Source organism: Furipterus horrens, unplaced genomic scaffold (assembly GCF_987537825.1).
Source record: "Furipterus horrens unplaced genomic scaffold, mFurHor1.1.pri manual_scaffold_3, whole genome shotgun sequence".
NCBI lineage: Eukaryota > Metazoa > Chordata > Mammalia > Chiroptera > Furipteridae > Furipterus > Furipterus horrens.
This window is the reverse complement of record NW_028327173.1, coordinates 153,995,251-154,008,274: the sequence shown is the minus strand read 5'-3', so window position 1 is coordinate 154,008,274 and position 13,024 is coordinate 153,995,251. Positions and strand designations below refer to the sequence as shown.

At 38.3% G+C, this 13,024-nt stretch overlaps 1 protein-coding gene across 1 annotated transcript in view; it reads left to right on the top strand.

Annotated features, from left to right (window-relative positions):
- Window positions 1-13,024, top strand: part of FBN1 (fibrillin 1) — a 226,274-nt gene that overhangs the window by 97,232 nt on the left and 116,018 nt on the right. The window contains exons 6-7 of the mRNA XM_090270572.1: window positions 4,875-5,072; window positions 8,475-8,600. Of these exons, the coding sequence (XP_090126698.1) occupies window positions 4,875-5,072; window positions 8,475-8,600 (324 nt within the window). The remainder of the gene's footprint in view (window positions 1-4,874; window positions 5,073-8,474; window positions 8,601-13,024) is intronic.

The window sequence follows — 13,024 nt, the reverse complement described above, 5'->3', positions numbered from 1 at the left end:
GATTAAGGCTCAACTATTTGGGGCATAAACTTCATAGATAATGCTCAGCACTTTATATTTCAGCAAATCAGTGGAAGGATTTCAAAGTGGTCTATGGCAGTGATAGGAAATTAAGAGTTAAATTCTGGTGTTACTGATGCTCAGTTTGATCATTGTGTTAGGAAGCTGGTTGGAGAATCCCTGTAGGATTTCATTCGGCTAGTAGCTCCAGCACTGGACATAGAAGCCACAAGTGGGAGTTTATGTTAGTAGAGTGATGTCATGTATATAAATGTGCTTTCTAACACTGTGAATTCAGCTGACTATTAGGACAATGGAGTAGTGGGTGATTAGACATCTTAAGTTTTGATTTGCTGTTTGGTTTAGTGAGTTTGTGGATAGTATAATTAATAAAGAATGTAATGATGTACCCCATAATCAGTCAACACTATGGAAGTAGACACTATTTTTGCTGTGATTAGAAGGGTGGTCCTGGTTGAGAAATTATGTTAAGTGGCAGTGATCCTAGTTTATCAGCTGTCTTTCAAACACCTCCAATTAATGATGGAACATAAGCACTCCTCAAGAAAATTTTAAAAAGAAATAGAGAAAGACACATTCAACTTGGAGGGCTAGAAGGCAGAATCACTTTGGAGACTTATGCAAGTCATGGATGCCCTTACCCCATGCTACACCTACTGAATCAGATTCCATGGGGGGCCTGTGAGAGAACAGGGGTGAGGCCTAGGTGTCAGTATTTTGTAAAACCTCCCCTGGTGATTTGGTTATGTCCTAAGGTGAAGAATGATTGGAGTAAGGAGAAATAGCAACAGTTATGAGACTGATTGTGATCATGGAACTTCTTGGCTTTAATTTTCTTTAGACTAAAAGTTTTCTGAACTCCTTCCTTGGAAGATTGTATTTAAATTCCATATATTAGAAACCTAGGTAAACCAATTTGTCCCAAGGTAACCTACCTGGAAGGAAGAAGCATGCTGTGACCCTGTCATGATATTGATAATACATCCTTTCATTTGTAATTTTTATGACAAGGATTTAAAATAATTGGAGCCTAGGGACCAAAATTATATCCTTGTGTCTTCCCTGCAGTTTGTGGTTCAGTGACTGGGCAGGAGTGACAAGAATTCGTTGTACCACAGAATATTCTTTGTGAATGGTGCATTTGCTTCAGGTTCAGTCTGATTACAAATGAAAGGGAAATAATGTTGTATGCCACAGCATTCTGAGCACAGAGCTGGGAAGGAGTTGAGGATGGAGGGTGCAGACAGGCATTGGTCAGATGTCAAGCCTTGAGGCCAAATCAGTTGGGACTGGGGAACAGTCCTTGAGCCTAACCACTCAGAATGGGAACATTTCAATGCAGAATTTCCCATGAACTAGCTGTACTAGGGGAAGCCAGTTAAACACAAGTAAAATTGCATTTTAATTTTGGAAACGCTTGGCCTGTTGCCCAGTTCATGGAGGTCTTATATGGAAGTGATTGTAGAGCAATTTGCAACCAGAAAGTATTTTTAATACTATATTTTAGTTGCATTAGGAATAATGATTTACATTGAAGGAATGAGTCAGACGTTACTCAAGCATTGAATTAGACACATTCCATGTCTAGTGCTGGGACTATTTGAAAAAATAAAAAGAGTATGTAAATTTAGCCTATTATCATATAAGTGCTATGGGAATAATTGTACATAACTGGATTATTAGGAAGGAATTGGGAGTGTGGGCAGACTTTTTTTTCCCTGTGGTTGGAGTATCATACTAAAAACAGCATAAGTTTGGCAATTTAAATGAAGTATGGGACGAAAAGCACATGCTGCCAAATCGGAATGGCATTTGGAAACCACGTTAATACAGCCTTGACCTTCCAAGAGATTTTTAGATCCAATTCTGTTTCATCCAGATTATGCCTCTCCTTCTGCAATCAGCAGTTTTTACTGAAAATATGAGTCTACAAATACATTTATGTCCACTTACTAATCTTCACTGGCAAATGAGCTGGGTCTTTGTCCGTGGTGATAAGGATCTAGAGTGGAAATGTGTTAGGCCCATAAATTTTGTTATACACACTCAAACTATTTGCCAAATATCCAGAATATTTAATAAAGATTGGTCCCTATGGGCTCTAGAGATGACTAATAAATATTGTCAGAATTAACAAGTGCCATTTCTATTCCATGTGTTTCATATTGAAATGAGAGCAAGATGTTGTTGACCCTGGAAAAGTCTTAAGGGTTATTTTTCTTTTTATGAAGACCTTCCAATGAGGAATTCATGCCTTAAGTCATGAGCCCGTGTTAGACAGGACTGAATCAGATTTTCCTAGCATTTTTGTATTGCACCCTGATTTGGCTGGTGTCACTCACGACACACCGTATTTGCACCTACTCTGAAACTTTGCAGTCCTCATGTAATTCTGTAGGGTATCTTGGTAAAATGAAGAGGAAAAACAAATGGAAGAAACGTTGAAGAGAGAATTTTAAATTAAAATTTATGTTTCACTCTGTTTTTCAAAGATTGAAAATGACATGCTAACATAAATCTGTTTGATTAAAGCATTTGCACTTGTCTCAATAAATTAAGAGGAAAGAAAAGAAATAAAACTAAATTTTCTTTCTTGTCACCTAACATGAAGGCTTTTATTTATTTTTTAAGTAAAAGATTATGTTGCTGTGATCTTTCAAGTCTTAGACTTGAGATGTGTATAGTCATAAAAATCTTGATGTTTGTTGCATGAGACTAAACATTTTTCATGGCAAAGGAATTCATCAGTAATGTACACTGAATGTTGTGTATAATAATGAAGAATTGGGAGCAATTTAAATGACACATAGTTTGAAAATTATTGAATAAATTATTCTATAACTTGATGGAAAATTATGCAGCCATCAAAATCATATTTTGGAATAGTATTTAATTACATAAGAAAATGCTTTTGGCAATGTCAAGTGAAAAAAACAGCAGGATTCAATATTGTGTATTTAGTATAATTTATATTTTGTGATAAAAAACAAAATACACACATGAAATTATGTAAAGATAATATAACCAATATGGTATCAAGGGTTTCTTTATGTGTAATTACATGTAAGGACTATGGGAATAGTTGTAAATAATTAGATTTTATAATTTATAATTTATATATTTCTGCCTTTTCCTAATTGTCTGAAATAATTATTTTTGAATAAAAATATTAAAATAGTAAAATAAACACTGTGTATCACAGAAGTAGTTATTAAATGCCTATGGGAAATATTCGGAAGAATTGATCCAAGGAAAGAAAGATGACTTTAGCATTGCATTTTGTCCACATTGTTATTGCCTTTAAAAGCAATTTTGTTGCAAACAGCCATGGTGCTGAGTGACCTTTTTTTTTTGACAGAATGAGATGAAGGCAGAGATCTTATTCAATAGCTCAAGCATTTAATTTTTGTATTCTTGTTTGAATTCAGTATCTATGGAAGAAGATAGCATATTTTCAATAGATCTGGCATTATGAAGAATATTAAAATATACATAGAATGTTACTCTATGAAAGTAAAAAAATAATCAGGATTAAAAAAAAAAAAAAACCTACAAAGTTAAAAGACAAACTGAGGAAGTGTCTGGAGATAGAGCTAGAAAGGTGGGCGGGGCCAGACCACATAGAGACTTGAGGGGAACAAAGGTCTAATGTTAGTCTTGCTGATACTGTAATGAAGAGTTGTCCATAATAAATTGCATGTATATGTCCCATGAGTTCCTTAGAGAAAGAAAGAAGAAAATAAAAACGAAAACACAACCCAGTGGTTTCATTGGTACACCCAGTGATTTTCATAAAACTGTAGCATTCAGTGGTGAAAGGAACTTGCTGAGGTCATTTAGTCCATCCCAAGACCCACCGGAAACACCCTATCTGTATCTGTGTGCTTCTAAAAATGACACAAGGAAGCACACAGTGCTGGGTAGTGATCAGGAGCCCGTGAGTCTTGCCACAGCCCAACCTCTCTTATCAGTCTTGGCCACTGTAGAACAGAAAGGGGAATTATGGCCCTGGTTTCTCTCACAGGAGACTGAGGACAGCCTGGCTTTGGTCTTCTGGGCTCGCTACTTCTTATTCTTTCTTGTTTATTGGTTGCTGAATCCAGATGGGCTTTTTCCCTTTCGGAATAAAAAGGCAGATCTTGTATTATATTTGTTTGGACTACTTGGAAATCCTCCTGTGGCCTAGCTTATTCTGGTTTGCTTTAAGATGGTCCTTTTGCCCAGGGATTACAGTGATTTCAGACCAGTGTCCTTACTCTTTACCTTACATACCTAAGGTTGTTTGGTTGTTTACTTATATTTGAAGTGAGATGGACTAAATCCAGAAGAAATGGGTAACCATTTATTTTGTTTAAGGAACTCTGAGGAAGAGTTGCCTCATTGAAAGTTTTGAAATTCTTTGCTTCGTTCAGCCTGAATAAAAATAGACTGTAAGCACTGAGAGGGCAAGGATTTTGTCTCCTGATTACTGAAGCATCTACAGCAAACATGAGTCTAAATTCATAGTAGGCACTGATACATTTTCTTGAGTGAATGAATATGTGATAATATTATTATGTTGTGTTTGTGTAGCACATCACAGTTGTATTACCTGGTAGCTCATCTGATCCTCACAACAGCATCTTCAAAATGGGTAGGAGCTGGTGTTTATATCTCTATTTTGTAGGTGAGGAAAATGGGGTTCAGGGGTCGAATGGCCTCCCCAGGGCTTCCTATGAAGTCAGTGATATGTGTTTCTGTTCCCGAAGACCATTTCCCAATTTGGAATTAAGCAAGATGGGGCACAGATGTTCCTCTGCATGATGGTTCCTGGTTTTCTGGACTCTTATGGAATTCTCCTTCTTTATTTTCAGACTACAGGACAGGCCCGTGTTTCACTGTGGTCAGCAACCAGATGTGCCAGGGACAGCTCAGCGGGATCGTCTGCACAAAAACGCTCTGCTGCGCCACCGTGGGCCGAGCCTGGGGCCACCCCTGTGAGATGTGCCCTGCCCAGCCCCACCCCTGTCGCCGTGGCTTCATTCCCAATATCCGCACAGGAGCTTGTCAAGGTAAACCCCAGGCTGGTGGAGTTATTAGTGGATTCATCTTATTTGCTCTGGAGAGCCATTCTCCAACTGAGTTGGAGAGAATGGAAAAGCGGAGTCAGAGACATAACTTCACGATTTTGTTGATGGCATGACATCCAACTTAGGCATTAGAAGCGTGGCTCACAAGAGAGCAGCTGGTCTTCCTGGCTTTTCCTTTGCCAGCAGTTTCCCCTTTGGACCCCAGAGGAGTCCGTGAGGTGTATGATTCCGCTTACAGCAATGCTACGCCTTACAGCAATGCTGTGTATAAGCACAAAGCAAGATTTTTGAACAGGGTAGATTGTTTTTCTTGATTTTTTCCCCCTTCATTTGAAATCATTGGAGTTCCTCTATCTCCTAGGTTGTACTTAGCTGAACTGAAGAAAATTGTATCTCTCCATTTGACACGCTACATTATGATTTTTTTTTTTTACAAGTCAAAAATACATTAGGATTTGTTTAAATATCCCCAGATGTCGCCGGCTCGCTTCTTCTCCTGCCTCCCATAGAAGCTCTGACTCTGTTTTTGGCTTTTACTCCTGTTCTTCCAGCTGTACAAATTCTTTTATTGTCTGGATGTCTGGCAGGAAGCAGGAGGAAGTGAACAGAGGCAGTCCTGCGCTAACTGATGGGACTGAAAACTCCCAGGCTGTATCTATTTCCTCTAGACATCTTCAGTGCTTTTTTAGCAAGTCTCAATATTTGCAGAAAATTCAGGGTATACTTTTCTGGGGCAAATAGAGACTAGTTTGGTTTTGTTCTATATGTTAATTCTAAGGGTGATATGCAGTAACACAGAATTTGAGCTCAATCACACAGTTCTGTGGGTCTCCGTTAAATTATACTTTGATAAGTTCCACTTCTGATAGACACCATTGGTGCTGGGCCCTGGCTTCTGTGTACAACATACAACTCCTTTGCATGCCTTTGAACACTTCCTTCTCAATGTCAGGAACAGCAAGAAGTCACGTGGAAACCCCAGAATTACAAAGGAGTCGATTGTGTGATTTTATAAGATAAAGAGTAAATTTAGTTCCCCTTTCTTTGGCACTTTCATACTTTTCTCATCCTTAGAATGTACCAGCGAATTCTGAAGAAATTCTTTGTCGTGGTGCTCTGAAGTCACCTAATCCCCATGAACTCACCGACTAAGGGGAGAGCCAGATTCTGAGTGCCCAGCTGTCTGGCCCTGAGTCAGCGGCTGAGGTGCTAAGATAATTGGGGGGAAGGAGCCATTGCTCCTTAGCTTTGCTCTTCATTTCATACAATCTGGACTTTTTTAGCATTTTCTTTCTGACCCTCCCTGACCCTGCTATTCAACATCCAAGAAAAAATTTGTGAAAAGCCATGGAATCCAAAATGATAGTTGCATTGCCACTTGGAGAATAAAATTCTTCAGTATTTTTCCCCTCGAGGGATTCTGCTATCTGCTTGGGGCTCTGTCTCCGGCTGGCATTTTTAGTCATTGGGCCAGATGTGAGGGGCTATGGGAAACTGGGTTCATCAAGGAGCTTATTCTTCCTTCATCTGGGAATGTATGGCCAGTAGAGAAGTACTCCCATCCATATTTCTTTTCGGCCAAAAATAATAATCAATAAAATTATCTCATTTTGCTTATATGTGCGGTCTTAATTTTAAATAGCATTTTTGTATCCTCACCTGAGGACATGCCTATTCATTTTAGAGAGAGGGGAGGAGAAGGGGAGAGAGAGAGAGTGAAACGTGTCTCAATGGGGGCCCAACCTGCAACCTAGGTATATGCCCTGACTGGGATTTGAACCGGCAACCTTTAGGTTTACAAGATGGCACTCAAACCAACTGAGCCACACTGGCCAGGGCTTAAACAACATTTTAATAAACATATTCAGCCTATCAATTTAATGGGAAATTCTGGTCTAAGACAAAATTGATATTAGCTATAAAATATAATTTAATAATATTTCACATACAGTCATTAATTTGTGGGTCAGGACATTCCATTTAAAACAGTAAGTGACATTCTAATGCCAAAATAAGTTGTTGTTCCTTTTCCTGGGTGCCAACTTTTTTCAAGAACAAAGTTTTTAGAGGTCTTACAATTAGCAATTGCTCTCTTGCTTCACACAATGAAGAGTAAAACTAAAGGGTATACTAGGTTTTTAGATTTCTAAAAAAATATCCAAAGCAGAGGACGAGACATTGAACTGCCTCTCTGGATTTCTTTGCATGTTATGGATAAAGAGATGGAGAGAATGTATATCACTCTCACCATCTTTCTGACTAAACATAATGAGCCTGGAATGATTACCTTTATTCCTGCAAGGTTCATAGTTGAGGTTCAATGTAGGACCCACAGGTTTATTCCCTGGGGGCTGGGGATATAGCAGTAAACAAAATGGACAGAGAATCTTCTCTATTGAAGGCAATCAATTTATAATAAAAAATAAAAGGAAATCTATGTAATAGGCCACTTGGTGATTTGTCCTATGGAGAAAAAGAAGCAGAGTAACTAAGGAGGGTGGTGAGTGGTGGGGTGGGGTGGGGTGTTGCTATGGGACTGGTCAGGGAAGGATCCACTTCTGAAGTGCCTTTAGAGCAGTCGCCTGATGGAGGGGTCAACATGAACCACACAGCTGTATGGAGGGGGAGGAGTTCAGGCAGAGGGGCCACCTCTGCACAGCCCCACCCCAGGAAGGTGCATCCTTGTGTATTTGAGGAAGGGCATGGAAGCCAGTGTGGATGAAGAGCAGTGAGGGGGGCTGGTTAGGAGATGAGGTCAGAGAGCATAGGGGTCAGGTTGAATTTTGTAGGGCTTAATGTGGATTTGGCTTTTGAGGCAAACGTGATCTGACTTGAAAGGTTCTCCCTCACTACTGCTCTGCAAGCAAGGTCCATTCATCTGGAGATTTCTCTCATTTCTCGGCCTAATTTCCTGGGTTGTTTAATTTTTATTGCACAAAACAGCACTATGGAATGTAAGGTAAATATTTTGCTCTACAGAATGTAAGGTCAATATTTTGCATTCAATTTTTATAAAAACATTAGCTGTCTTCTGTAGCCTGAATAATCTTAAGTAAATTCTATTTTAACTGAATTATTCAGTACACCTCAAAGGCAGTTTTGTTACAGAAATGTATTGCATTGTGATTGTAAGGGTTTCTTGAGTAACTTTAGTTTCTGTTGTCAACCTTTTTTCTGATTGTATCTTTATACTTTGCAGCATGCTTGATAAAACCCACAAAAGTTAGTGTGAATATTTTTTCTTTACATGAGGGAAGAGGGAAGGTAGAAAAATAAAGAATGGTTGTAACTTCTTATCAAAAACATTATGAGAATATTTTATATGAATCAGTAGATTTTGTATAAATCTCAACCTCTCTCTCTCTCTCCCCTAAAATCTGACAGATGTGGATGAATGCCAGGCCATCCCTGGGCTCTGTCAAGGAGGAAATTGCATTAATACTGTTGGGTCTTTTGAGTGCAAATGCCCTGCTGGACATAAATTTAATGAAGTGTCACAAAAATGTGAAGGTAAGAAATATCAAGCTTTGCAGTTAGTGGGTGGAGGGACATGTGAAACCTAAATTAGTGACAAGCCTTTTTTATAAATTGCTTCTGATTGCTCTTCTGTCTTTGTCATTCCTGTGAGTGTGTAAATATAATATTCTTACCAGGAATAATATGTCTCTGTACTATTGAACTAAAAAAAACCTGCAGCTTTTTCCACTTTTATAAACCCAAAATAAGAGATCCATCTGAATTGAATTAAATATTAAAACATGAAATATTTTCGAACTGATATTTAGGTTAAAATGTTCAAGACACATGTTTTTGCATAGTTCTGGAGATTTAAATTTGATCATTACATATCATTCAGAATAGCATATCTGCTTATGTTTTCTAGCTAAAATGTATGTTTGATTTTTTAAAAATGATCTATTAACTCATTTGTTCTCCAAGTACAAGTTTAGGATTTTCTTTTCTGCCTATCAGATGGACACCTTTTCATGTTAAATAAAAATAAATTGAGGTAGATTGATTTATTTGCATTTAGTTTATGGATTGAGTTTCTAAAAATATCTGTACAGAGAATTTGTTCATACTCACCACTTCTGCTAGTTGCCAAAAAGAGGCCTGGCTTCCACATGTAATAAATACTTCTTTTATAAAAGGGAAACATCCAGAAAATAAGCAGGCAGCATTAAACCCTCTTTTCTTTGCTGAGTATGTGTACCTTATATGTAGTAATTGACAATAATGTAACATCGTTCTCAAGGCTACCCCTCTAATCAACCTCATCAGAGAAACGTTTTCATTTTAAACTTTCTCTACCTGGTGTGATACATGAGGTTTTATTTAGATGCATGCGCTCTTGTTGAAAGGTTTGCTGTTGTTTCTATATACCTAAGCCCTAGCAATGAGAAATAGTTCATTCTAAGTCATTTGTCTGTGCTTGGATCATTACTCTTTCTTTGTTGATAGCCATGGTACATCATACACAAAAGAGACAGATTTAAATTTGGGGTGCAATTCGTAAATTATATGTAAGAAGTTTGATATCTACTTTCCCTGACAGAATTATCTTCATGGGTTTGCATTGTTTTTAAATTATTAATCATCATAGAATTTATAGTGAAATATTCTTGAACATGCTATAAACAGTTGCAGTAACTGAAAAATAGTTGTTTTCTCTGAGAAGTAGAACTTTTTAAAAACATTGTAAGTTTCAAAAAACAATCAAGTTGACTCTATAGGAAAATGTATTTCAGAAGTTTTATTACAGATTAAGTTAGAAAAAGAGAATATTGATACTGAAAGGGGCAAGGACTTACCCAGTTCCATCCTTTCACAGTATAAATTAAGGACTGTATCTTGGGTATGTTGAGCACCTTATCTGAGGTCATTTGGATAGTGCTAAAATTAACTTCTTTTTAATTTGAAAATAATTTACTTTTTAAAAATATTCTTTACTGTATTTTTTCCATTACCATTTATTCCCCTTATGCCCCCCTCCCCCCACCAGTCACCACACAGTTGCCCATGGGTCCTTTTTCCTTTTTGTTCAATCCCTCCATCCCCTTACCCGCCCCCTTTTTTGATTTAGTGCTCTAGCACTTACATTGTCTTTTTTCCTAGGTGTAATCTATTGCCTCTTCTTTACCAACTATATTTACTAATATTTAAAAATATTTAAAATATTATGGTATAGGTTTGTCGTTATTACCATACATATCTTTTTATGACATTGATATGCTATTAAAGTTAATCTCATATAAAATCCGCATCAACAATTGATTGTGTCTTACATTTTTAGGCTTTCTCAGCTTGATATGTTCAGCTTCAAGAGACAGAATCAGCGTTAAGATAGGGTAATAGGATCCATAGGTCCTGTCCAGTCTGTTTTGTTTTCTGGAATGGTGATAGCTTCCAGTCTGGACTCGGATCATTTTCCTGCATCCCTTGTCTTTCACTCAGACCCATCAGAGAACACCAGTCAGGATTGATCACCTCCCATGGTTGTGAACTAGACAAGAGACACTCAGATTTAATATTCAGACTGAAAGAAAAATGATTCAAAATCTTTTTATTAATGCTAGGAAACCTTTTATGGTGGTGTATCTAATGGAACAAAAATTCAGTCTGAGAATTACTTAATCCTTTTCCACAAATATTTTTTCCGCCCGGCTACATATTGAAGTCAGTAGCAAGATAAAAAGAGAATACTTTTGGCTAGACTTCTTTTTTTCTTTCTTTGCCATCTACTGTTACATTAAGTTCAAATGATGTTTTTTTTCCCTTCCTTTTTATTTTTCTATGAAAAATTGATATTGGAAGAGAATGTCCTGTTCTTACTACATGTACTCTGGCCTGGAGACTGCTATGGGCATTGCTGCCCTGCCTTCTTCTGGCAGGAAAGTAATCGGAAGTCCTCTCAAAATGCTTGGTGAGCTGGGTCCCTGCCAGGTTCCCTGCAGTGCCTCGCGATTGAGATGGCATGACTCTGGGCATAGGATGATTTCCAGATGGTCCATAGGAGGAATTCCAGAAAATCTGGCCCACATTGCTGAAAGGATGAAGAGACTATCTGTGAGCCCTAGGAAGACGGTCAGGCCACAGTGGGATTCTATGCCCTTGTGAAACTTGTTCTGGCATCTTTGACATTACTTTTGGTGACTTTTTAAATGTATCTTCCTCTGTACTTGGAGAGGAAAGACCTGGGTGCCTAGAGGCCCATAGTAATTAAAAAAAAAAAAAAAAAAAAAAAAAACCAAAACCAATGCAATAAAAAATTGGCTTTAGCAAGTTTACAAGATGCTAACCTTCACTCCCTTTGTGATGGTGAAAGCAGCTTTTCTTGTGATCTTCCTTTGGGAGAATTCCCCCTTCTTAAAATATTCTTTCCCAAAAACTTAAAAAAAAATGTGTGTACCAAGTTTTATATCAACACACAATTTAGGTACATTTGAAATATAAATGAACAAGCTAAAGTGATGAAATAATAGCCATTAGATTTTCATAAATTTAAAAAGAAAAAGATTGAGATTTATAGCTGTGATTTGAAAAAAGGGAAACAGCGTTCATGGCCACCTTCGTTGTTGACTTTTTCAATGACTCTACAGTTTGCACACTGAACGAACATGACCTTTTTCTTTGTTGCAACCAAGTTCATATTTGTATAGGCTACTGTGGGAGGGAATCAAGAAATAAAAAGTGTAATCAAAGGATTAAGTTTTATTTCTGGAAGAGGTCCTTTGGATTCCTAATTAACCACTAATATTTTGGGATTTAGATTATTGCCAGCCCAGCCTTTAGTAATTATAATAGCACTGCATGATGCAAAGGACTTTTAAAAATAAAGCTGTTAAGTTTGTGCAGTCCCTCATATGTGAGCCAGGAACCTAAGACTTCCCCTTTCTGGAATAATGGCATATTTATTTGATGACTACCTGCTATTAGGGGCTGTTATTTCTCATGCATCAAGGAGAATTCCTGGGGCTACTTAACCCATTGCCATGGACAGGTCTCCACCATAGACGGGGCCCCATCTTCTGCAGCTGGTTGCAGGCCCTTGATTCTCACTGTCCAAGATCATTGGCTCCTTATACAGGTGCTGAACAAAATCTCTGTGGTAGCGACAGGAAAGCCCTGGAAATAAGGTAGACCTGGCCCTAGTCCTGGCAATACCCCTCATCCTGTGTGATCTTGGACAAGTCATTACCAGCTCTCGGTTACTTCAAGTTTCAAAGGAGGAGTTGGAACAAGAGAATATCTGGGGTTCTTTACAGTTCTGCCATCCAGACTCCATCTTTACATTTCTCATTATTTCCCAGTTGTGATTCCCGTGCTGGTTCTGCATGAATAAGAAACCACGCAACCTGTCCTACCTGGTGCCACTATAAAATAGTATGGCTGATCTGATGTTTTTCTTTCACATGACTTGAAGAATCAGCTTGTTTACTTTTTAGTCACACAGTTTCCACTGGATTTCACGTGTATGGGAAAGCAAAGTTTATCTCATAGGCTTAGTGACATTTGTAACTATTAGTGTCACATATTGCTGCCACAATTTTTAGGTTTGTTTTCGCACTCAGTGAATAATCTAGACAGTCCAAATCAGGTGATCTGGTTTTCCCTGTGTCTCACTCATGGTAGATATCCATGACCTTGGATGGAGCTCCCAAATAGCCATCCCATCTGCCTCCACTTTCCTCCCCTCCAGAAAGAAGAGCCCCAGGATAGGGAAGTGGCTGAGGACAGGAAGAATACCCAGGAAGAGTAGATGAGACAGAGGGAAGAGAAGGAAGACCAAGAACAAAGGACAGGGCAGCAAATAGGGAGGAAAAGGACCTACTGTTTCTCGGGTTCATAGCAAGAAGCCAACAATGACACAGACAGCTCTGAAGGGGTAGCTACTTCTCAGCAGCTCTGCCTCTCCCTCCTGCCCCATGGAAACA